The 27,120-nt window shown below is 40.0% G+C and overlaps 1 protein-coding gene across 6 annotated transcripts in view; it reads right to left on the bottom strand.

Moving 5' to 3' along the window:
• LAMA2 (laminin subunit alpha 2) overlaps positions 1 to 27,120 on the bottom strand; it is a 1,447,346-nt gene that overhangs the window by 75,115 nt on the left and 1,345,111 nt on the right. For all 6 annotated transcript variants that reach the window (XM_073676060.1, XM_073676058.1, XM_073676059.1 and 3 more), the window contains one exon: positions 9,444 to 9,564. In XM_073676060.1, the coding sequence (XP_073532161.1) occupies positions 9,444 to 9,564 (121 nt within the window). The remainder of the gene's footprint in view (positions 1 to 9,443; positions 9,565 to 27,120) is intronic.

The following is a 27,120-nucleotide window of genomic DNA, read 5'->3' as shown; positions in this document are numbered from 1 at the left end:
AATAACCGTGTAACATGCGGGCAGGGACTCGAGCATGTCACTTGAGCACCCACAATACATGGTGCATACCTGAGTACCCGATGCAAACTCAAGTAGCGAGCACTTGCGCTCAAGACTATTCAATATGATGACCTAATATTATCAAATTCTGTGTCGTACCTCTGGGTTCAAAATGTTCACTATACTCCTTGATAAAAACCTTGAGGGGTGTAGTTTCCAAAATGGGGTCACTTGTGGGGGGTTTCCACTATTTAGGCACATCAGGGGCTCTCCAAACGCGACATGGCGTCCGCTCTCTATTCCAGCTGATTTTGCGTTCAAAAAGTCACACAGTGCTCCTTCCCTTCTGAACTCTGCTGTGCGCCCAAGCACTGTATTTTCTCCACATATGGGGTATTGGCGTACTCAGGAGAAATTACACAAAAGTTTTTGGGGTCCATTTTCTCCTCTTACTCTTGTGAAAATAAAAAATTGGGGCTAAAACATCATTTTTGTGGAAAAAGTTTGATTTTTTTATTTTCACTGCTCCATGTTATAAACTTCTGTAAAGGACTTGGGGGTTCAAGGTGCTCACCACACATCTAGATAAGTTCCCTGAGGGGTCTAGTTTCCAAAATTGTGTCACTTGTGGGGGGTTTCCACTGTTTAGGCACATCAGGGGCTCCCCAAATGCAACATGGCGTCTGCTAATCAAGCAAATTTTACATTCAAAAAGTCAAATGGCGCTCCTTCCCTTCCGAACCCTGCCGTGTGCCCAAACAGTGTTTTTTCCCCACATATAGGGTATCTGCGTGCCCAGGGGCAATTGCACAACAAATTTTGGGGTCCATTTTTTCCTGTTACCCCTGCGAAAATAAAAAAAATTGGGTCTAAAGTAACATTTTTGTGAAAAAAGTTAAATGTTAATTTTTTTCTTCCACATTTCAAAAATTCCTGTGAAGCACCTGAAGGGTTAATAAAGTTCTTGAATGTGGTTTTGAGCACCTTGAGGGGTGCAGTTTTTAGAATGGTGTCACTTTTGGGTATTTTCTGTCATAAGGACCCCTCAGAGTGGCTTCAAATATAATGTGGTCCCTAAAAAAACGGTTTTGTAAATTTTGTTGGAGAAATGAGAAATTGCTGGTCAACTTTTAACCCTTATAGCTCCCCAATAAAAAAAAAATTTTGGTTCTAAAATTGTGCTGATGTAAAGTAGACATGTGGGAAATGTTATTTATTAACTATTTTGTGTGACATATCTCTCTGATTTAAGGGCATAAAAATTTAAATTTTAAAAATTGCAATATTTTCGCCAAATTTCCGTTTTTTTCACAAATAAACGCAAGTGATATCAAAGAAATTTTACCACAGTCATGAAGTACAATATGTCACAAAAAAACAGTCTCAGAATCAGGGGGATCCGTTGAAGCGTTCCAGAGTAATTACCTCATAAAGTGACAGTGGTCAGAATTGTAAAAATTGGCCTGGTCATTAACGTGCAAACCACCTTGGGTTGTAAAGGGGTTAAAATAAAGGATTCAGTCAACCTGGTTTAGGTAGTTCTAATGAAGATGAAAATGCTAAGGTTGGTGATGAGATTTATAATTATTATTATTAATGCCATCCATTATTTATTGACCTTGATCTGTACAAGAATAAAGAGTCAATCATTGTCCCAATATAGTAAATATATAAGATAAGATAAGATAAGATAAGATAAGATAAGATAAGATAAGATATACTTTATTTATCCCGGAGGAAATTGCGGTATCACAGCAGCAGAACACAGATCTCGAACATGACACATATGATAACATAACATTTGGAATACTTTAGACATTGCTTTTCAGACATTTGTTAAACACCCCCATAGCTGTTGGAACAAACGATCTCATGTATTTTTCCTTTTTACACCTTAGTTGTATTAGGCGATTGCTGAATGTGCTCTTCTGTTTCGCAAACAGTTCATAAAGCGGGTGTGTGTTGTTGCCCATTATAGCTCTGCACTTCTTCTTAATCCTATCCTCTACCACCTCTTCAAAAGTCCCAAGCTGTAGGCCCACCGTCGCGCTAGCCTTCTTTATAAGTTTGTTGAGCTTGTTGGCGTCAGCAACACGCACACTGTTACCCCAGCAAATTATTGCCGCAAAGGTGGCACTAGCCACAATGGATTGGTAGAACACCTCAAGCATTTTGCCACACACATTAAAAGACCTTAACTTCCTTAGGAAGTACAATCTACTCATCCCCTTCTTGTAGACCTTCTCCACGTGGCACTTCCAGTCTAGCTTGCTATCCAGGTAAACCCCCAAATATTTGAAACTGTCCACCATCTCCACATCCTGACCGTCAATGGTAACAGGTAGGCATACCTTCTTGCACCTTCCATAGCTCATCACCAACTCCCTGGTTTTCTTAACATTTAGTTCTAGATGGTTAGCCTGGCACCATACTACAAAGTCCGCAACCACCCTTCTATATTCCTCTTCATCCTGGTCCTTCCCAATACCGCCAACTATCACAGAGTCATCCGAGTACTTCTGGAGGTGACAACGGTCTGATTTATACTGAAAGTCAGCTGTGTACAATGTAAAGAGGAATGGCGACAGCACTGTTCCCTGCGGGGCTCCGACACTGCTCAGTACACTATCTGATGTAGCCGTCCCCCACCTAACAAACTGTGGCCTATCCGACAGGTAGTCAATTATCCAATTCACAAGTCCCTCATCCACCGCCATTTTAATCAACTTTCCACGCAGTAAGAGTGGCTGTAATGTGTTGAACGCACCAGAGAAATCAAAGAACAAAGCACGCACTGTGGTTCCATCATTGTCCAAAAAGGAATGTACTGTTTGTAGCAGAGACGCTACAGCATCGTCCACCCCCAGTCCCTGCCGGTACGCAAACTGAAGAGCATCAGTATACTATTCTCTCCAAGGACTTCATCGCATGTGATGTTAAGGCCACCGGTCTATAGTCCCCCGGGGAAGCCGGGAAGGTAGTCTTGGGAACCGGCACCAGGCAGGAAGTCTTCCATAGCACTGGTACTCGCTTTGATTGTAAGCTCTGGTTAAAGAGATGCTGAAGACAGTACACAACTCATTTGCACACACTCTGAGGACACGTGGACTGAGACCGTCAGGCCCTGCTGCTTTGCCAATGGCCAGCTTACTAAACTGGTCCCTCACGTCATTTTTGGAGACCGAGAAATGATCTATTTCACCCCCTGTTAATTTAGCTAGTTGTTCCCCGGCCTCCTCCCCCTTCCCTGCTGCTACCGCACCTTTATTGCTGAATCTATTGAAGAACTCATTCATTTCATTAGCCATTCTAAGTCCACCACCCCCCTGCTCCGACCTTGCCTTAAACCCAGTCACTAGCTTCATTCCAGCCCACACCTCTCTGGAGCTTTTTTGTGCAAATTGATTTTCTAATTTAACTCTGAATGCCTCACGGGCAATCTTAATTTTCCCCTTTAGGTCTCGCTGTATAATTTTCAATGCCTCCTTGTCCTTCCTTTTAAAAGCCAGTTTTTTCATGTTTAGTAAATGTTTCAACTCTTTTGTAATCCATGGCTTATTGTTTGCATAACACAGAATCTCTTGAACAGGTACTACAATGTCCATACAGAAGTTGATGTAATCAGTAACTCTGCCAGTAATCTCATTAACATCACAATTCTCTTTCATGATACACAACACCTCCCAGTCTGTACAATCAAAGCAGTCTTGTAACGCCTCCTCTGCTGCTGGACACCACTTCCTTATCTTTTTAATTGTCACTGGTTGTTTGCGGACGTCTGGTTGGTAAGCAGGAGACAATAGTATGAGGTTGTGGTCAGATTTCCCCAGGGGGGGTAATGCAGCCGATGAATAAACATTCTTAACATTAGCAAAGAGGAGATCCAGTGTGTTGTTGTCCCGTGTAGGACATTTGACATATTGATAGAACTTTGGTATTGCAGATGAGATCTTTACTCGATTGAAATCCCCAGAAATTACAGTTAGAGAGTTTGGGTGTTTAGTCTGAAGCCGGGCCATCACCCCTGACAACACATCCCCAGCAGCCTCTGGGTTCGCACATGGTGGTATATACATCACAACTACAATAACAAGAGTGAATTCTCTAGGCAGATAGTAAGGCCTGAGGCCCACTGCTAACAGTTCAATATTTGGACAGCAATGTTTCTCCTTAACAGTTACATGCCCCTGATTGCACCATCTGTTGTTAATGTAGAGTATCACTCCTCCACCTTTTTTCTTGCCGCATCTAACTCTCTCTCTATCAGCCCGAACCATTTGAAACCCTGGTACCGAGACACATGAATCTGGGACCTCCTCATGCAGCCAGGTTTCTGTACAGCACATGAGACTGCATTCTCTAAACTCCTTCTGGGTCTTACTCAGAGCCAGCAGTTCATCCGACTTATTTCCCAGCGATCGTACGTTACCCATGATAATGGATGGGACCACTGGTTTAAACCTTCTCCTCCAGGACTTGATCTTCTTGCCTGCTCTGCAGCCTCTGAAAGGTCTCCTTATTTCCCGTGGAACATTCAGTATTGCCACTGCTGGAGAAGACTTTATCCTGCGCAGTTCCAGAAGACGATCCCTAGAATACACTCCTCGTTTAGCAACAGACCTAGGGTCCACCATCCCGTCATTGTTTCCACCCGTCACACCAGTCCTCTCCATGGCAAATCGTATGCAGTGACCTCCACCGCTCACATATGGCTGTATCCCTGTCACAGGCTGTGGGTAGCAGCATGCATCCTTCAGTAGCATTAGCTGAGATGGTCCGTATTGTGTGCCCCAGAGTGTCTGTACCTGCAGGAGACTTGTAAGTGGTGGAAGAAGATCCAGGTGCAGATCTCGTGCTGTGTGCCCTGCAGCAGTTGATAGTGTGGGAAGTGTTGTATCTTCCATCCCCAATAGACGAGTATACAGGAACGTTGCAATCCAGAGAAGGTAATAAAATAATAAAATAAAATAACTGTAACAAAACATATAGCACAGAGTAGATTAATAAAAGCCTATGGAAGAGAATGAGTGCGTCTGCATAAGTGGATACATGACAGTGCTATCTTATTATTTGTTGCTTATAATAAAGTTGTTTTACAACCTTCATCAGAAACCTAATCCATAAACTATGTGAAATGATCTGTGCTGAAAAGAATACAGATATTATAGTAATGCTGTAAACCGGCTGTGAACAAGATGTAACAGGGTTATAAATCTCTCTATTTTTTTCAAAGAAGTTCAGTCTGAAAAATAAGTTTAATTAACTACTGCAAGAGTTATTGGATTATACTAACAGAAAGTCTAAGGCAGATCTTTGAGCTTTGGAAAATCATGCTTTAATAAGTGTCCCTTTTAATTTTATTTTACATCTTAATTCAGATTTCCAGATTTAATTTCTTCTGACCATTTTAGTGTTCTTTTTTCTTTTTGCTCTTACATGAAAACATTTAACACCAACACCATAGGAAATGGTAGTTCCAATTAAATTTGAGTATGGCTGCAGTTTCCACCCTGCCTTTGCATTGCTTCAGTGCTCCCATAGTATATTGCAATCAGATATATGGTATATGTGGAATTAGCTGTGCGTTCTGATCTCCTATCACTATACTGTAAAGTCCTAAAATGCATTGCTTGGCTGGCCCTCAACTTTCATAGTGGCTATGAAAGGCCCCTGATTGGCTGTTAGACTATGTGACATCATAGCTACAAAGCATTATGGGGAACCATGCATGGCCACCCTTGACGCTTTTAGCCTGGTCTCTGTGTCTTCAACAGTGTATTAAGGGCGCCATGCATTTTTTTGAATCCTCACAAATCAAATAGCAAAGTGTTATAATTCACGGGACGTGCAAATTTGAGGATATTCAAATTGAAGCTGATCCTACGTGGATCAATGCGCTCATCACATATATCTATAAATCAATGTCTATTGAGGAAAAGTATATCAAAATGACCAAGTTTACAATAACAGCTTAAAACCTAACACAAACCAAATCATACAACAAACACTGATAGTTTTGGTCACTCTCATAAAACTGCATTTTTTGCTGCATACCAGATATTAAACTCTGTATAAAAAGGAAAGTTTGAGCTTCATATTCTGTGCCCTGCATGCATAAGGAAAATTGTAAATCACTGATCTTAAGATAACATGGTTTAATGTACAGTACAAGAGTACTTTTGGCAGTCTCTCTTGCTACAGCAATATTAGTTTTAACAGATTTATGCAAGATTTTGAATAAATTCATAAAACATTTGCAAAATTTTTATTTTGAGTTAATAAATTTTAAAAAAAGAATAATATCCTGCCTAGAGAGAAAAATAATTTAATGCTTTTTATTTTTATCTCAGGGAGCACAACTCCGAATCTTCAAAACGTAAATTTATCAAGTTTTGTTTAAAAATTGTCTAGGCTTTCAAAGACCTTTTTATGGTTGTAGGTTTATTTTTTCTTTGAGATTTGCGATGAAGAGCATTGCTTAGAAACTGGACAGTAAATATAAGACCCTTTCAATTACTTTTAAGCTTGACAGCCATATATTTGTCTATATTATATATAGCAGCTCTCAAGACTTGTGTTTAAGGCTAGACATGTTTTCCATGTTTGCTGTTTTAAGTTTCTCTTGAAATTAGCAAGTCATAGGTTAGGATGACTTCCTCCAGAGCGCTAATAAATAGGTCTGACTGGTTTTGTTCAGAATGAGTATATTGCAAAAGAAAATCATAGCTTAGGGAGCTTTCTACTTGAAAGGGAGTAGGAAGAATGTATAGGTATAGAACAGAACCTTTCTAAAGTAGCACAAAATACTGAACATTACGTTTGAAAGAAAAAATTGTTATAGCTTTTGATTACTGATAAGGACCTCGATCTAAACCTGCTTGATGATACTGACATAGTACTATCGTTGTATATGTCTTCGTATTTCATTGAGGTTGAATTACTAAAAAAAAAACTTTATAACCGCCACTCCATTCGATTACAGATTTGTCTTCTATATTAGATTACACCTTTTCATTTATTCCACTTTGTCCAATGTGATATGCAAGAAAAAAATGGAGATTGAATACTGCAGATAATATCTGGCAACTTTCCTATCATTGCACCATGTGTGACTTAAAACTAGAGATCAGAGAACCAGAACTCAAAAGTTCGAGGTTCGTACTGTGTGGTGCTAATCGCCGAACAAAGATTTCTCCAGGAAGTTTGTTGCAATGTTCGGAGTTCCGGGGAGAAAGAATTTTACAGCTCAGAAGTTCAGGTCCCTATTGGTTTGAATGGAGTACCTGAAACGAACTTTGGAATAAAGTTCTTGTAGGGTACCAGAACCCAAAATTCCACGGGTCCGCTCATTCCTACTTAAAACTAATATTTTGGTAACTCACTGATAAAAGGTCTTTATGTCATTTTTTGTCTATTTGTGCAAATTGGAAAATGCTATTTTAGCTATGCATTTAATATTATAGATCCTCTTGCACATAAAATGCTCAGTCATTTGGATCAGCTGATATTATCCTTAGAAACAGAGACATTCCATGACTTTGTTCACTTGAATGTTTGTTAACTCTTTTGTTCTCTGTCGTAGGAGTAAAACACAGCCTTTTTAGTTACAAAAAAAATCTTCTTGCGCTGCTTGGTCAATATGCTTTGTACTGAAGTTAGTAGTGGAGGTGTGGGAGATATAACAAAACTGCCCTAAAGAAAATATTTTCCTATCCTTTCTCTCAATGTACGGTACCTACAATACTGCATATTCTGTTAAATAGATCTGTACAATTATGAATAAAGACTTAGTCTGAAATGAATGGCCAAGTGTTTCTATTTTTAGTCATTTCTATATATTTTAGGACATATCAATAAATGTTATTATGTTCTAAGATAAATTATATATTCTGTGATGGCTGGATATCTCATCTCCTATACAAGTTTTTATACCTGGGAACCAGCCCATGGTCTCTTTCATGCACCTCGCTCTGCTAGGATTATTCAATTCCCTCAACGGGTAAGCTGATGTGATCTTTTTTCCTTTGCTTACGTTTGAATCAGAGAAAGTCTCCATCATTACTGACATACATATTTATGTTTCATTTTGAAAGGCTTTGTTATCTACTTTTAGCATAGAGCTAGGAACAGGGAGACTAAGATGATTAGACCTGACCATGCTTTCTTATTTTCATGAGTCAGCCAAAAACATCTAGAAGCCCTAAACTCTGCTCAATTTGGCGAATGTGAAAATAAAAAACACAGGCGAGCACTCATAAAATAAACTTTAAAAAGGCACAAATGGAAATATGAATGTGGTGCAAAAAAAGGTGCAGAACACTAAAATAGGTGCTAATTCAATAATAAAAAGTTTTTGCTCTTTATTACTGTAGTATGAACATGAAAAATGGCTATTTTATATTTCAAATCCATATTGAAATAAAATAGGAATCAGACATGTCAGCATTTGTAGGTATCACTGTGCTTGATTGGCCAGAAAACTCGCCCGACCTTAACCCTATAGAGAATCTATGGAGTATTGTAAAGAGGAAGATGAGAGACACCATACCCAACAATGCAGACGAGCTGAAGGCTGCTATCAAAGCAACCTGGGCTTCCATAACACCTCAGCAGTACCACAGGCTGATCGCTTCCATGCCACGCCACATTGATGCAGTAATTGATGCAAAAGAAGCCCCGACCAAGTATTGAGTGCATTTACTGAACATACATTTCAGTAGGCCAACATTTCGGATTTTAAAAACATTTTTCAAGCTGTTGTTATAAAGTATTCTAATTTACTGAGATAATGACTTTTGTATTTTCATTGGCTGTAAGCCATAATCATCAACATCAACAGAAATAAACACTTGAAATAGATCAAGTCTATATAATATATGAGCTTCACTTTTTGTATTGAAAAACTGAAATAAATTCACTTTTTGATGATATTCTAATTTAGTGAGATGCACCTGTATTTGTAATGATGGAGCCGTTCTCTGATTCAAACTGTTGTGGTTCAGGGAGAACCACGTGACAGATCCCTTTAAAGGTTAAGATGGTGGAGCAGACTTTTTTTTACTTCTTACTATAGCCCTACCTACATCTTTCCTATTTTTCTCTAAAGTTTTATTAATAGATTGTAAAGCAAAAATGTAGTTCTTTGGCAGAAGGGGATACCCAGGGGAGCTAGAAACTATAATGAATTATAGCCTTAGGAATTAAAAATATAAATACAGTAAAAGGCATCTTTTGATTGATCCTGATCTTATGATCACAGTGCTTCAATACTTCATCCATGTACAGTTTTGGTGAACAAGATGTAGATCATCAGAGCGTCCTAAAGGTCCTGTTCAGTGATACCATGGTAGGACCAGGTATTGCGATTATAATACTGGTGAACCCATGTTGCGGCTGTCTGAAAACAACATAAATTAAGAAAAACGTGATGCAGACAAACCTACCTCAGAAGCACAACCTTTAGTTAATCCTATGTAATCAGAGCTGCTAAGTAAGTTGTATGGTGTTCTGGAAAGTTCGATATCCTTCAGACAGCCTGCATATTTCTTTAGATTAACCTCTGGCCTAAAAAGAAAAAATAATATTAATTTGCCAATTGATACTTTTTTTTATATATAAAACCTAAGGAAAATAAGTGCTGTCTTATTTCAAAATATCTTTGTGGTATCACTCAGTATTTGCAACCTTCCTTCCTTAACTGCACATGTCAATTTATAAGATGAAAAAATGGCAAGGATAAGAGGATAGCATGAGAAATGTTGTGCACCTCACTATACATGTCAGATTTTCGCTTCTTTATATAACTGCATGGCTCCTGTACATATACATAAGTACCTGAACATATACATAAGTACCTGTACTGTACATAAGTACTGTACCTGATAATAAAGACTTTACAATTTCTTTTGATTCCCTTATTAGGCAGAAAAAAGTGTAACCCACATGTGGTACATACTATGTACTATTGCTATGCAATTAGTGTTTTATACTTATAGCACTAAGCAGGTTAGAACATTTGTCTGATTTAGAAAAATAATTTTGATGAGGGGGTCAATCATTAAGGTTTCAGGCAGTGCATAAGATGGATACATACAGCACTTTCTTCTGTAGTGCCATACACAGATTGTCCACTTTTGTTGATAGACATCGTGCAAAACTCCAAACCTCCAATGGTGGAGCTGCAGGGAAACTTGAAGTATTAGTAACTCTAGGGGCCTTTAGGCCTCTAAATAAAAAGGGGTTACCCAAAGTGGAAAACACCATTATACGGAATCTGTCACTAGGTTTCTGCTACTCCATTCAAGAATAGCATAATATAGCGGCAAAAACCCTGATTCTAGTGATGTATCACTTTACAGTGTGCTGCAATTTTCATTAAACATTGTATTTTCTGCTGTAGATCTATCAATTTTCCTAATACTGAGCTCTGTGCAATCTCACCTATACCACTGATTTTCAGCTTTCTTGGTACACAGTACACAATCAGAAAGTAGCCAATCATTGGTGGTTGGACTATCTAGCAGAAGACCAAGACGTCCTCTAGTGATAATCTCCTGCTGATAAAACAGTTATTTTATAAATACTACATCAAGCAGACCAGTAAGTGACACATCACTGGAATCAGGGTTTCTGCCACTAGAATATGTTGCTCTCAGATTAGGTGGCAAAAACTTTTTAACAGATTTACTTTAAATGAATTATTTTATGTATTGATTACATCTACAGTATTTTTCAGACCAAAAGACACACTTTTTTCCCCACAAATTTGGGAGGAAAATGGGGGGTGCGTCTTATAGTCCGAACGTACCGGGGAGTTGGGGTGGTGGTGGAGCGGGATCGTAGGAAGCAAGGCCCTCCATTCCCTCCCTCAGGAGGATGGCCGAGGCCACCGGAAAAGCAGTACACGCAGCTCTGCCTCACTAACGACAGCCAGACACTGGCCCTGCAGCATCTCACGTCTTCTGCTGCCGCCGGGTTCCAGAGGGAGGGAATGGAGGGCCCTGCTTCCTACTATCCTGCTGCACAACCACAACTCCCCGCTGCTGGAGCACCCCAGGTCCGTAGCATTCCTCCACTTCCGCCGGCTTACTGAGGGACCGTGCCTCCTGTAACCCCCGCTCCACTGCCCCCCAGGTAAGATACCTATTCAGACTATAAGACGGACCCCCATCTTATAAAAAATATTTTTTTCCTATTTTCCACCCCAAAATTTGAGGTGCATCTTATGGTCCAGTGTGTCGTATAGTCCGAAAAATATGGTATATTGAATAGTAGAGAAAATTATCCTCATCAATGATTCAAGAAAACATTAATTATCTCTAACGGAGATCACCAACTTTCCCTTGTGTAATGCACTGCTGATAGGCTCTTAGTAGCTTCTAAACTTTATTGGATATGGATTATGGACACTTTTGTGATTATTTTTAGCTAAAAGGGTTTTTTGCAGTAAAGTTTCACATAAAGTTTGGATTGTTTGGCTTTTACTGTTTCTGTATACTATATAGCCTCTCACAGTATACAGTATGACACATAGTTTAGAAGATTGCACAGAAGATGAGGGATAAGAGTTACAATTGCAACCTCTGCCATCAGAGAAGCTCACTGATGGATTTGAATAACTTATTCTGCTGGTACTGTGATACATAAAGGTTGTAAAAGCCAACCTGTCGAACCTCCTAGATAGGACATACTGTACCTAGATTAGGTGTGGGAATATGGAGTGGACTCAGGAGCTATGCCTGCTCCATACAAGGCAAGTTCCAGTTTGTAATACTTCAAGCAACTATGTCTAACTGCAGTGAGTAAGCTCAATCATTGCTGTTCAGCCACTTAAATGCCACTTTCAATCTCTGACAGTATCATTTAAGTTGTGTGACACTGCGAGACATAGGGTGCCAATCATGGGTATCATGGCAGCCAGGAGTATACTGACGTCCCCCACCACTGCCTCCTTTGGACTCCCATGAAGGATAGCCTGTGGCTGGACTTCATAGGAGGTCTTGATTTTTTGCTATACACTCCATTACTGTAGTACATAATACAAATGATCAAATGATAAGAGATTCAACTCTCCTGTGGAGATTTTAAAAAAAATAATAAAAAAATCTGAAAGACCCCTTTCCTATATCTGAAGATAAGGAAATAAAAAAAAATAAACATATTTGGTATTACCATGTCTCTAAAAGTCTGATCTATGAATAGGTATAGTCATGAATCGGGATGCATATAAATTAGCAAAACTTCACAATTTGCTCTCAGGAGTTTTGTTGTTTACATCCTTAGTACATTAAGCATTGTGTTCAGACATTTTTATCTTTCATTTTGCTTTTCCTTTACCATAAAGCCTGTAGTGAATAAATATAGGTAGAAGGGTTTTTTCTCTTTCATCATAAAACAAAGGTTGCTTTTCAAGATAAAAGCAGTGAGCGCTGCTGTTGTGTGAGTTACAAATGACCTGAGTACCTGTTCAATTTTAAGTCATTGACAGCTGTTGAACACTTTCGAACCTTATTGCTTGAGGCTCTTGACAATTTAATGTTCTTTTTTCATACCAGAGTAGAGAATAATGTGTATTTGCATTGGAACATATTCATATCTAAAGCTATTATTATTACTAGTTCTTACAGGTGGATGAAATAGAAAATGCTCTGATTTTGACAAATAAGCATTAGCTTTTCAAGAAGCTCTTTAGCATCAGCAGCAGCATAAATTTTCATGTATGTCAATCTTATGTCACAGACATGATTTATGATGAGCTCACAAGCCTGCTAACACAGCAGAAACTCACACTCCTGTGATAATATAAACAGTCAAGGAAATGTGTTACCACACATACAATTGAGAGTCATTCCGTGTAGTCAGTATACTCATGACTAGCCCAGGGGGATGGGGACGACTCAGTACCCGGGCCTTTGCCTGGCCTTTGGCGATGTCGCAGTGGTCGGCTCCCGGGCCCGTACCCAGGGGTCAGCTTTAAAAAGGGGATTGTTTGTTAATTTTATGAAAGTTCGTGATGCCACCTGTGGTTTCTGGTGAGAATCACCAGAGCTGCGGCAGTCCACTGAGGCCGGTGGTAAGGCAGCTCGATGGTATAGCTCCCCACAGGTGGAGCTAGGCCTCAGGGCAGCGTATGAGGGGGGATGCAGGACGGAGGGGACCCAGCCGGGTCAGAGCAAGAACAGGGACAGACACGATAGTCACTTCAGTACCCTTTACTGATGGATATTCAGGCACATCCCAGAGCACTGTAGGGTGAAGGGTGCATATCAGAATCCTCCTCAATGAGCGGGTATAGGGCCGCCTGTTTCTTGCCTCTGCGTAGTAAGTTTCTGACCTGCCTGGAGCTAGGCCTAACTTTATCTCTGTCCTGCACCAGCTGATGTTGTGGTAGGGCCTTCTCTTGAAGTGCACGCTCCCGGTTTATGGGGCCTATGTGTCTCCTGGCTCTGATACGTATCAGCTCTCTGGTGTACCTGGGACCTGTAGTTCTCCAGGGATTCCGGTTATGCCTTACTGGGTCGTAGAGATCCCGGTAAGCTCGAACCCGGTGTCCGGTATATGTTTCGGGGTGAGCTGGGTAAGCTCCTTTGCCCCCTATGTACTAACTCTCCACTCGCCTTCGGCCTACTCGGGCCCTCACTAGGCTATACACACTAACGGCAGCTTGCCGCGCTTCACCGATCTTATGGCGCCGGCACACCTAAAGCTCACTATTCTGAGCTACAACTGAGTCTTGATTATGCTCTACTGCAGGCTGACCTCGCTCAGGCTTCTCTACTGCAGGAACTCTCTCAACAGACTTGGCTCTCTGTCGACTCCAGACTCGACTGAACTACCTAGCTCCACCTTCCCTATTTATATCCCTAACGGGCTCCCTCTGCTGGACTGAGGTGGAAGGTGGAGATGTGTGGATGTTTATGGGGGCCTCTTGTGGAGGATGCCATCAATGCACTCTTCTAGGATCTGTGATACCAAGCGCAGCTGGGCGTCACACTCACTTATACTGTTTCTCCTGGCTAGGAGCTGACCACGACCACGAGCTGCAGCAGCTCTACCTGGTCGCACACAGCAAATAACACAGTACATAGTAGGGGCTGGTTTATAAGATTATCTGAGCACACAAACATTTTTTTTAAACACATCCACTTGTGAAACTTATTAATAATTCAATATCTCTTGATTAAAATATACTTTGTTCATGGGACAGCCCCTTTAAGTAGATTGATATATATATGAGTTTGTTGAAAAATATTTGGTATAACTCGTATTTTACTCATTGAAATCTCTATTTATTCTGGGACAAATGAGTGGTCCTAATTAGTAATTGACAGTTATCCTTGTTCACTTATATAGGGAGGGCTGTCAAACACTGAGTAGGACCACCCATTTCACTGTTAAGCCTAAAATAAGCAGAGATTTCGATGAATAAAATAAGATTATATCAAATATTTTCCCATAAAGTTATTTATCAATCTGTTAAGTTTCTTTTTATGCTGTACATCATGCTGTATGTTCAGTGTGACAGGCTCCTTTTAAAAGCACATGTATAACTACACAGTTTGTATAAATTAGAGGCACAAGTGTTGGCTTTATCCAAGTTGTTTTTCACAATTACATTTAATAACTACATCAAATACAGTTTTATCATAAGTCAGGTAGTATTGCCCCATGTAGTTAATTTCAACCTGTAAATTCATGGTATACTTCTCTTCAATCAGGGCATGTGATCACACAATGAATCCTTAAGAATTATATGGGTTTATGTTCTCTGAAGAGGGTGAACAACTCAGGAACCAGACTTTTTTATATGATGCAATTGCATGGAATGTACCACACACTTTCTTCACAGGAAGACACATAAACTCATATTATAGCTGTGAAGATTACACAGCTAGTGTTACTTAGATATAATGTAAATCACAGCTAAGCCTCCTAACTGTATACTGATAATCTATTAGCTTATCTATTAGCTACGTATTAGAATATATAGGAAAGGATATTCATTAAAGATGAGCAGATCAGGCGCGGAGGACCGGACAGCAGGCTGGGAGCCGCGGGGGCAGCCAGAGAGGTAAGTGGCCGTAAAAGGTTAAAAAAACAAACAACCCTCACCTCTCACCTTTACAAATGTCTCTTTTGCTCCATGTTCACTGTCCTGTCTTCTACGTCTTCAATGCATTGTCTTTACTGTGTAGTGTACACTCTAGGCCAAGGATTTTCGCTGCGGACAGGTCAAAACCTGTGGCCTGGTATTGGCTCAAAACTGGGACTTTTGGCCACGAGTAGGCCCCAGAGCCGGAGCATTGAACTCCGGGGCCTGCTCATGGTGGAAGCCCTAGCCTAGAGGGAACTCCTAGAAGGAGATGCAACACCAGATGCATGGGGGACTGCACAGCAGTTGCAGCCGGAGAGGTGAGGTATGTTTTTTCTTTTCTTTTTATCCTTTTGCTTGCCCTCTACTGTTCAGCAAAATAGAGACTGCAGCTGGCTGCCTTTTTGTTGAGTTTGCATGGTGTGAATTACAAAAAAAAATCTGTATTCTCCAAAATGCAGATTTCAATAAATAAATTTGTCCATGTCTAATATTGCATACTACTACCACAACAGCACACAAAAATGGTCTAGGTTCTTCTAGCTGGTTATATGATGATGTGCTGATGCAACATAAGATTGATAGCAGAGCACAGAGGAAAAGAAGCAGAGTGTAATCTGATATTCAAGATACAGTCTGAAGAGAAGAAAATGAGGTTGAAGAGCATGGAAGTATAATATATGTAAGCGAAGTGCAGAGTGTTCAAATCAAGAGGAAGTTGCAGGAATACAATAAATCCCCTCCAGAGTGCTTCTTTAAAATTTAGATGAAATCTTTAAAAAGTGAAGCCCCATTTATACAATAGTCCATAGAAACCCATTGATTTAAATTAAAGCAACAATTGGGGAAGGAAGGTTGAACTTGATGGACCTAGGTCTTTATTCAACCTATGTTACTATGTTACTATGCTACTATCTGAAACTCACTTTCATGTCCTGGGTTTGTCAGTTAGTTGCTATGAGTTACTAATAATTATGTTGCACTGAAAATATCACCTGATTGCCTAAGTTACTAAATTACTTTCATTGATCTAAGTTACGACACATGTATGTAATCTATGATACAGTATATAATGTAATATGCTGTGTTAAGTATACCTGCTGCGTATCTCTACTAATTTATTTTTGTTAGGTATTAGGTATTATTATGCCTCTTTTAGTTAGATATGAACTGTATTGCCATATTACTTTATATTATTGCCATTATTCTATGGCCCCAATTCATCATTTAGGTATTTTTAAGTCACTTTCCTTTTATGTCTTGTGATATTAGTTGCCGTTTTTGGCACTAAATTCATCAAAAAGATGCACACAAGTTATTAATTTAGTGTCAAGTCAAAAACGGGTTATATTCCTGTCTTCAACTGCTTCTGGCACAAAAAGTTGCAAACAATGATCAAAATTTTTGGCATACTGAAAAATATAACACCGGGGGACTGCAGTGAAATTTCATCAAATTTTGCAACTTTTTAAAAAGTCGTAATTGAATTGAATCAGGCAAAAACATCCACCCACAAAATGGAAAACAAATAAAAAAAGGTGATTACATATAAATTAGACTTAAAAAAAATTGCAAATTGAATAATGAATTGGGTGCAATCAAAAAAAATGTCCAAAATGCACAAAATTAGACAAACAATTGTGGCAAATGCAATGATGAACCGGGGCCTTAATGTATGCTGCAACACATGTGCTACTAAGTTGCCACAAATACTGTATATGCAACATAAGAGATGCAAGCTAGTGTATAATATTGAAGAAGATTTGCTCCAGGTCAAAAAATACTTAGACATAATGACACTGGATACCCATGGGGATAAGCTGAGATGTCATAAGGAATGAGGGTTTTACGCTTCACCCTTTAAGTTAGTGCACTAAGTTACAGGTTACATGGTTACGTTTGAGTGCAGTGTGAACTCCATAATTGTTTCCACGCCCGCGGGTAACATTCCACAGAGTATAATAGTCACCTGCTCCAAAAAGTAGAGGTCAGGCAAATACAGACTGATCAGACAGGCAAAAAGAGATGAAGGTATGCTGGAAAACAAAACAAAAAACTAATCCAAAGGTAGCTAGCAAGTGGGGGTGAGTAGAAATCACTATAACATCAAGATAAACTACGTCAGGACTAAGTGAAGGCCTCAGAAGAATATCAAAAAGCTCCAACTTGACCTGCAAATGGTGCAGTATGTGTCACAGGTGTAATGACTAGTGATGAGCGAGCATGCTCGTTACTCGAGATTTACGAGCATGCTCGGGTGTTTTCCGAGTATCTTCAGCGTGCTCGGGTGCTATGTTTTCGTCACTCAGTGCTCATGATTTGCGACTATTTGACAGCTTTAACACATGCTACTGGCTTCCTCTTCTGGATGGAATGTGAAGGCAGCAACCAATGAGAGGCTGCTGATTGGATTCAGTGGTCATATGTCAGAAGAGGGAGTCAGAAGACAGCACGGAATGTCAGGTTTCTGGTAGGTGAATATATATATATTTTTGTTTTAAGAACTGTAATTAATAGGTTCTAAACTTTTGAGCTCAGTATAAATTCTTTGCATACTTAATTTTTAATAGATGGAAAGACATTGTAAAATACATGTTCCTTTTAAACCTTTTACAATTTATACATACATATAATTTACATAAAATTTGGTAATTTTGTATATACATTACTTAAGTTATTAGCTAATGATCATAAGAAAAAGCTTATAATAGCTTCAGTGTGAAATTTCCCAGCCCTCTTTGTTGGCTTTAAAGCACACCTGTCAGCGGGATTGTGCTTAGTAAACTACATACACTGTCAGGCGGGCACCGTTACACTGAGTAAAATGATACTTTTGATGATGAAATCCGTCCAGCGGTTCTTTTATAATCTTTACTTTCAGTTCTGACAGAATGATATTCATGTGCTCTGATGCTCTAATTATGTTTTCATGTATGCCTATCTCTGCCTTGTGACACAGTCATAAACTGAAATTTAAATTCCCCCCAATATGGCCGTGGCCAGCGCATGCGCAGTAGTATCTTTCATTTGCCGAGAGATGCAAAAGTGCATGCGTGGGAGCCATTTTGCTTTTGAAAAAAGAATCTGGGTGCAGCAATATGGCACCGAACATGCGCAGTAGCATCTCTTGGCAACCGAAAAATGCTACTGCGCAAGCGTGGGCGCCATATTGCTGCAGGCAAATTTCTTTTTCCTGTAGCAAAATGGCATCCGCACGTGCACAGTATCTAAGCGTTCGCGCATGCGCAATAGCCATGCTGCACCCAAATTATTTTTTCAAAAGCAAAATGGTGCCAGCACATGCGCAGTGGCATCTTTCGGCAAATGAGATACTACTGCGCATGTGCTGGCCGTGGCCATTTTGGAGGGAATGTAAATTTCAGTTTGTGACTCAAATTACCCAGTCAGTATGTAAAATAGTAGGCAGATCACCGAAATCACAGTGACATGTCACAAGGCAGAGATAGGCATACATGAATACATAATTAGAGCACCAGAGCACATGAATATCATTATGTCAGAACTGAAAGTAAAGATTATGAAAGACCCGCTGGACGTATTTCATCATCAAAGGTATCATTTTACTCAGTATAATGGTGCCCACCTGACAATGTATGTAGTTTACTAAGCACAATCCTGCTGACAGGTGCGCTTTAAGGGAACCTGACAAAGATTTTACACCTCTAATCTCTTTTTAGCTTTTCTGAGAAATTCCAGAGTTGAAATCATATGCAAATGTGCTACAGGTGCTTGGGGGTGGAACATTACACTTTCAGCTCTTCTGGCCTCACTCACTTTTTCCCACCCACAGATTTTTGGTCCAGTGGGTGGTCCTATCAGTAACTGACCGCTCTGTTTGTGCATATAGTATAGCTGTCAGTCACTGGTAGGAACCACCTGCTGGACCGAAAATCCCAGAAAAAGAAATGTTTAAATGATTAAATCACAGGTAATACTAAATCTTTTCTTACCAAATGTCAAGAAATATCGCAGCTCGGGAAGGTCATGCAGAACTACTAGCTGTGATCTTTGTGTTGAACAGCTCTATGCTGCCCCTTATCGTCCGGACAATTACACGATTGGCCAACGATTAACGGAGGAGGCGCAGGCTGTCTCCACTAATGTGTCAGTTATCAGGAAACTAAAAATGAGCGTATGGTATATACACCTCCGATTCCAACGCATGGAATATATGTATGTACCTCCGATGCAGTCACTGCTAATTCCACAATAACCCAGAAAGATTATTAGCTGCCACCACCAGTCGTGTTTTAATTAGGCTGACTGAAGGCCTGGTTCTGGTTCTGGGAGAGTATGACTTGGAGGTGTAGTTTATAGAACAAAAGGAACAGAACTATTATATTTTATATTTAATCCAAAGGGAGGCAGTGTTTATAAAAATATACAAAAGATTTTTTCAAAGTTGACAAAACAATACAGCATAGACAGTTACAGAAAATAAAAGGGATTAACAAAGGAAACTTACTACGATGCTCACAGAGATGAGTCAACTTGAAGGAAGGAGATCTCTTCGCTTGAGGCTGCTCAGTAAACGGGATTCTTACATACGCGATGTGTATCTCTCTACATGAACCCAGATCATTGGCTTGATCTTTTATCACCCCCTGAGTTCCAACCACAACCCCCCCCTGTGATGACCTCATGTGGACTGGGTTGTGGGCAGTCTTAAGCCCTTCAGGATTTTATGAAAATCCCACTTATGTGATTACTTCTCTCCAGATGATCGCAGAAGTCTGAGATTTACGCCATATTATCCATCGGGATTTTACCTTTCCATAGATCATAAATATGGCATGGCTATTGTCAGTTATCTTTTTACTATGGATTTGTGGTTAATAGGCAGAGGTTACAATTCTGAAAAATTATGCATCTTCTTCCCCGACTCGCCCTGATGCCAAAAATGTATGTACCTTTACTATGGGATTTATACAAACTCCAATATTTTTCATTTTTTCTTTTGGAGACATCATATCTGCTGAAGCTGTTCTGATTAAAGGAATGTGTATACTGAGTGACAATAGGTAGCGTGAGTTATCTTCTTTAATCCTCTCCAAGACTTAAAAGCCTTTTCCTGTCTTAACTATTTGTCCAGTCTGTAACTCTTTGTCCATTCAGAATGGACATCCTTGTTAGCATGCCAGGGTATATTGTTGCAAAAAGAGCTCCTGTATGCATTTTAATTAGGATTGTAACTTCTCTTTGTCTCCAATCTATACATTGCATAATCCTACATCTAAGAGACTAGACTGTTGCATTTTTATTAAGCTGGTTCACTATTGTCTAAGTCTAGGAGATTGCTTACTGGAAATTGGTGTGAGAGGAAAAAAGAGGGAGGTGATGAGCTAGTGGGGTGAGAGGGGATTCAGAGATATTAATATTTTCTATGACACCAAACTTAATATCAATCTACTCAGCCTCCCTACTCTACAACATGATGCCTGCAGATTGGACTGCATTTTCATGGTGAGAAGTTCACTTTGAAGTTTGCAAAAAGTCTGACAACTTAAAGTCTGACAGCAAGCTTGTTGCCTATTTTCAGTAACAAGCAGCAGAATTGTGAATGCAACAGAGGTATGAATGACCTATAAAACATGACCATTATGAGATAATCAAAGCAATGTACTATGAAACCTTTATAACTGACCACCTCTTTGAGAAGATCACCCAATTCTTCATACTAGAGTTTCCTCCAGCAGATTGTTAGTTTCACCATACTGTATATTATCCATACTGGGCATCTTTTATTAGATTATTTTTTAATGCAATTTTGAGTGGTCATCTGAAGAGATTTCACAGTCTTTACAAAGTTTTATAGTTATTATATATTGAAAAGTAATTGTATTATATTTTTTTACCAGATGCAGAAAAGCAGCATGTACATGCATGCTATAAAAAGAAATATTTTGAAATACATGTTTAGGCTTAGTAATTAGAATAAAGTTTTCTTCAATATTTGTATACACATTCTGAATTACTATTAGTATTCCTTGCCATGTGTCTGTACTACTTATAGTATAAAATATTCTCTATTTTATTATTTAAATATTCTGCCACAACTGTTCTTGATTCCCCAATGTCTTGTGCAATATTTGGCATCGCAGATGTTTCTAATGTAAAAACATTTGAGAGTTAGTCGATTATTAAATTTTTCCCCTTGGATATAGATGTTTGTCATAAGTAATTCTGACCATACTTGAAAACAGATGTGATTGGTAAAGCATCCAGGACTGTCACCAGTGTCAGTTCAACAAGGAGACAACTATGACATTAGCAATCATCCGATGCATTTTGTGGTTTTCTAGTAAAATCATGTGCTTAACCCCATAACGCTCAATGACGGACACTACACGGCATGAGCGGGTGTAAGTTACCGCTCCTTGCCGTGCAGTGTCTGTCATAGCTTTGAACTGGCACAGCGTGTAAACATGCTGTGCCAGTTCAGTGCCTACAGCTGTCTGTGACAGCTGAGCGGCACGAGAAGGGGTGCAGGGACCCATGCCGTCGGTCCCTGCACCCAGATCGCTGCGATCAGTCAGTCAATCTGACTGACCGATCACAGCATAATGAAGCAGGAGACGCTAAAATGTCAGCGTCTGCTGCTCTATCCGTGCCGAAGTTCACCGCTGCCAATGACTGAGCTCCACCACTAAACAGCCAGGAGCGGTGCCAGCACCGCCCCTGGCTGTTAACCCCCTGAATACTGCGATCGAGCACGATCGCAGCGTTCAGGAGACAGGCAGAGGGCTGGGAGCTCCCTCTGCCTTCAGGTCGGCGCCCCTGTGATGTCATCGCGGGGGCCCGACCATTGCCATCGTGACCAGGGGTCGTCATGACGGCCCCCAGGTCACCAAGCTATGGAAAGCTCCTGAGACCAATGCACAGCATGGTCTCAGGAGCATTCAATATACTGTAGGTAATATACTGTAGGTATAATGTATTGCAATGCTAGAGCATTGCAATACATTATATCTGTGAAAAAGTGAAAGTCCCATAGTGGGACTAGGTAAAAAAGTTTAAAAAAAAATAAAAAAAATTGTAAAAATGTAAATAAAAAATGTAAAAAAAAAATATATATATATATTACACTAATAAATACAGATTTTTAGGTAAAAAAAAAAAATAAACAAAAAAGGACACATATTTGGTATCGCCGCATCCGGAACGACCCAATCTATAAACATGTCACACTAGTTAACCCTTTCAGTGAACAGCGTTAAAAAAAAAACAAAAAAAACCACGCGAAACTGAGTTTTCATCATACCGCTGGAAAAAAGTGAAATAAAACGCGATCAAAAAGACGGATGAAAATAAAAATGGTACCGCAAAAAACAAGCTGTCACATGACTGTCGGCCGAAATATGGAAAAATTATAGCTCTCTAAATATGGCGATGCAAACATTTGTTTTTGCAAAAAAAAAAAGAGTCTTTTAGTGTGTGTGTGTGTGTTTGTGTGTGTGACTGAAATAGCTATGTATCAATTTAAAATGTAACTTTTAATCAAAGACTTATAAAATAAGGTACAAGTGCTCACAGACTGACATATACACAATAAAAGAGTGATCCACTCATACACTCCTTTTCTCCAGTTATCACACCCAATAACATCAGGTGTTCATATGACCTTTCACATGTATAAATGGTTACCCCACCTATACTCAATGCAGGAAAATGTACCCAAAAAGATCCTGCTCAGATGCAATAATGGTCAAACAACAAACAGCATCTAATGGTACACTACAGTGACCATCTTATTTTAATACTAACTAGATAAGGGTCAGTGTAAAAGATAGATTGAAAGATGCTTGTTGAATAGGAGAAAATATAAAGGTAACATATTTATTTACCCATAAAGCAGCAATTTGTAGTGTTAGAGTCTTCCCAAAATAAATAACCCTCTTTCATGGTTATGATACTTAAATTGTACACCTACACCAAGGGCCAGGGACAGGACTCGCTTAATTTCTAACCTTACACCACATATCCCCTGTTTAAATAGACCTGGGAAAGAGAAAAGGAATATAAATGAAATGACCTCACAAATAAATCTTAGAGGCTTCTATTATTCATTCTCATTGAGGTGAGCATCATCATAATATGAACCACCCTGACACGTTTCTTCAAATTGAGTCTTCAAGGGGAACAGAGGTTCAAAAGTTTCCTTAGTTTGCGCTGCTACAGCACATGGGAAGGTCCCTCTTTTAAATATCACGCGCTGCACCTGGATTGGTTGCAGCCTGTCACATGCTGGCATTCCAAACCTATGCAAAAACCACTTCCTCCTCCGTGGAACGCTGCCTGACACGCACGCGTCACTTCCGGGGGTGTGGCTATGATGCACCTCCGGGTTTTCTATGATGCACTTCCGGGTTTGCGTGGAACGCATATTCAATGCGCGCCAAAGAGTGCTTGTCACACCCAGGTGTGCGGCAATGGGCCCAAACAAAAGCGTTCAGGTCCATAGCCCTAGAACAACCCCTATTGCCAGGGAGATAGGCAGTCCCTGCGGACATATGCATTCCCCCGTAGCCTATGCAGGGGATCTTGTGAAACCCTTATGTAAACTCTATAAAGGAGCTCCACATGCGCTTTCTCAGCATGTACAGAGTCAAAAATTACATTAGTCTTGTTTTTATACTTGACCGAAAGGGACAATACTAGCAGAGGCAATATCTCTGATTAGACAATAAATCCATTAAATGAAGAGAGGTGATAGTCACTGGTATTTTAATGTTTTTCATTTGAGAAATTTAATCACCACAAGAACATAAGATGAAAGAGAAAAAAGGGGAAAATATATTAAACACATAACCCAATAATAATTGAGTAGCCAGTTCCTTTTGGTAGTGCGAGACACAAAGGACCTGAGCACATACAAACAGGAGGAGAGAAGGAAAGAAGACCAATGGGCAATATCCCTCTTTTTGTCCCTAACTAACTTAATCCCTACCTACGTGGAGTTTGGCACCCTACCATCCTACGCCAGTGGCGCCCCCACTCAACGTCGGCTGTCCCTGCCTAAGCTGTCCCTCTCCTGACCCTTATGTGTTTATAAAGGGAGAAAAGGATAGTTCTACATTCAAGCCAAGGGGAGTGCTGGTCCTTAGTTTAAAAATCCACCGGGTTTCTTTTTGCAATATTAGGGCATCCCAATCACCTCCTCTAATTGTTGGGGTAATTTTGTCAATTCCCATAATAAATGTGATTTTCTTGTGATCCCCCTTATGCATGGTATTGACATGGCAGGCCAAGGGAGTATCTCGTTTGTTGATAATGTCTCTGATGTGCTCTCCTATCCTTTTCCGAAACTCTCGCTTAGTTTTTCCTATATATTCAAGTTGACATTCACATGTTGCTTTATATACAATCCCTTTTGTGCGACAGTTGATAAGGTGTCTAATCTCATAGACCACACCTGTTACATTTCCTGTAAAGTTTTTCCCTTGTGTGATGAAATCACAAAACTTGCAGCCCCCACATCGAAAGGAGCCCCTACAACCCCGATCCAACCATGACTGAGTTCTTTCTGGCTGATAGTGACTATGGACAAGATGATCTCGTAGAGACCTACCTCTTCTATAAGGAATCTGGGGAACTGTTGGTATGAAATTTTTGAGATGACAATCCATGTGTAAGATAGACCAGTGTCTCTGGAGAATCGCCCTGATACCATTAGATTGATTAGAAAAGCGCGTAATAAATCTTACCACCTCATTTTTTTCAGTCTGTTTAGGCTGAGGGTTTAGAAGAGATGCTCTATCTCTATTGAGGGATTCCTTAAAGGCCTCTCCCAAAATTTGTTTAGGGTATCCTCTTTCCCTAAATCTCCCCCTCAGATCGCATGCCTGCTTCTTGAAATTCTCAATATCCAAGCAATTTCTCCTCATTCTAAGGAATTGACCCTTAGGGATGCCCCTCTTCAGGGGGACAGGATGACAACTATCCCATCTCAGGAGGGAGTTGGTTGTTGTAGGCATCAGTAACAAGTAAGCCATCGCAATTTTTATATTACACTAATAAATACAGAATTTTAGGTAAAAAAATAAATAAACAAAAAAGTACACATATTTGGTATCGTCGCGTCCAGAACGACCCGATCTATAAACATGTCACACTAGTTAACCCTTTCAGTGAACAGCATAAAAAAATAAAACACGCAAAACTGAGTTTTCATCATACCGCTGGAAAAAAGTGAAATAAAACGCGATCAAAAAGACGGATGAAAATAAAAATGGTACCGCGGAAAACGTCATCTTGTCCCGCAAAAAACAAGCTGTCACATGACTGTCGGCCGAAATATGGAAAAATTAAATCTCTCTAAATATGGCGATGCAAACATTAGTTTTTGCAAAAAAAAAGAGTCTTTTAGTGTGTGACAGCTGTCAATCATAAAAACCCTATATGAATCTGACATCGCTGTAATCGCACCGACCCAAAGAATAAAGTCACCTAATCACTTTTATACTGTACAAGGAACGGCGTAAAAGATAAATAAAACCAATTCTTCACCTGCTCCAGATTTTGTTTATTCTGCCTCCCAAACATCGCGGTAAGGATCGGCGTACATCTATCCTGCGCTCTGCGCTGAGCGCTTACACCGGGGTTTCCATGTAAAGCTCTGAAACAAGTGATTCAGACGGAAACCCCCGTCGGAAGATTCCCTGTAATGAGACAGATGGAGGCACTGTGGACGCTGTCTGACCTATGATCCGGCGGTGTCCATCTTTTTAGGCGTAGATAAAAACGCGGTCAGCCACAGTTTTGTGCACCTCTGAAAAGAAGGATAACGCTGAACAGAGGACAGACGGAGTCCAGAGTAACTCTGCTGCCTCATCTCATTATAGTGAATAGATCCCTCAGGGGTTTCATCTGAATCACGTCATTCGGAGATTTAGATGGAGACCCCAAAGTAAGTGCTCAGCGTAGAGCACCGAATAAATGTGATCTAAAATGTTATGCAAAATGTTCCCAATAAAAGCTTCACATAAAAGCCCCCACTCAGGTCTGTCATGCGGTAATGGAAATATAGGGGGCTTCCACGTTACGGTAGTACAAAGGCTCTGGAAAAGCTAAATGGCTCCTCGTCCCCCAAAAGAAATTCAGCAAATTCTGCGCTTTCAAATCCAAATCCCCCCACTCTTCTGAGCACCGCAGTGTGTCTAAACCACATTTATTGTCCACATGTTTGGCAGGGGTATTATTTTCAAAATGAGGTCACTTGAGGGGGGATTCGGGTTTTCTAGCATTTAGGGGCTCTGTATATGGAGTCTGCAAACTATTCTAGGAAAATCTGCGCTCTTGGAGGCAAATAGTGCTCTGCCCCTCCCGAGTTTCGCCGTGTGGCCAAGCAGTACTGTACAACCACATATAAGGTGTTACCACATTCAGCAGAAATTATGGGACAAATTTTGGTGCTATTTTTATCCATTATCCCAGTGTGAAAATGTAAAATCTGGGGCTAAAACAAAATTTTTGCGGTAAAAATGTAATTATTTTTTCCTCACTGCCCAATGGAATAAAATTCTGTGACACACCCGTAGTGTCAGTATGATCACTGCACCCCTAGATGAGTTCATTGAGAGGTGTAGTTTGTAAAATGGGGTCATTTAAGGGGGAATCTGCTGTTCTGGCACCTCTGGAGATCTCCTAGTGGGTCATGGCACCCTCAAACCATAACAGTAAAATCTGTACTATAATATGGTGCTCCTTCCTTTCTGACCTTTGCACTGTGCCTCAAAAGTAGTTGCCAATTACATGTAGGGTATTGGTGTGCTCAGGAGAAATTGCACAACAAAATGAGCGGTCAATTTTCTCCTGTTATAAAAAATTTTGGGGAAAATTTTTGTGATTTTTTTTTATTTTCACGGCTCTACGTTATAACCTTCTGTAAAGCACCTGGGGGTTCAAAGTGCTCACCACACATCTAGATAAGTTCATTGAGGGGTGTAGTTTCCAAAATGTGGTCACTTGTTGGGGGTTTCCACTGTTTAGGCACATCAGGGGCTCCCCAA

Source organism: Phyllobates terribilis, unplaced genomic scaffold, assembly GCF_046119375.1.
Source record: "Phyllobates terribilis strain yellow unplaced genomic scaffold, ASM4611937v1 Scaffold_3__8_contigs__length_932513732, whole genome shotgun sequence".
NCBI classification, from domain to species: domain Eukaryota; kingdom Metazoa; phylum Chordata; class Amphibia; order Anura; family Dendrobatidae; genus Phyllobates; species Phyllobates terribilis.
This window is presented reverse-complemented; position numbering and strand designations above follow the sequence as displayed.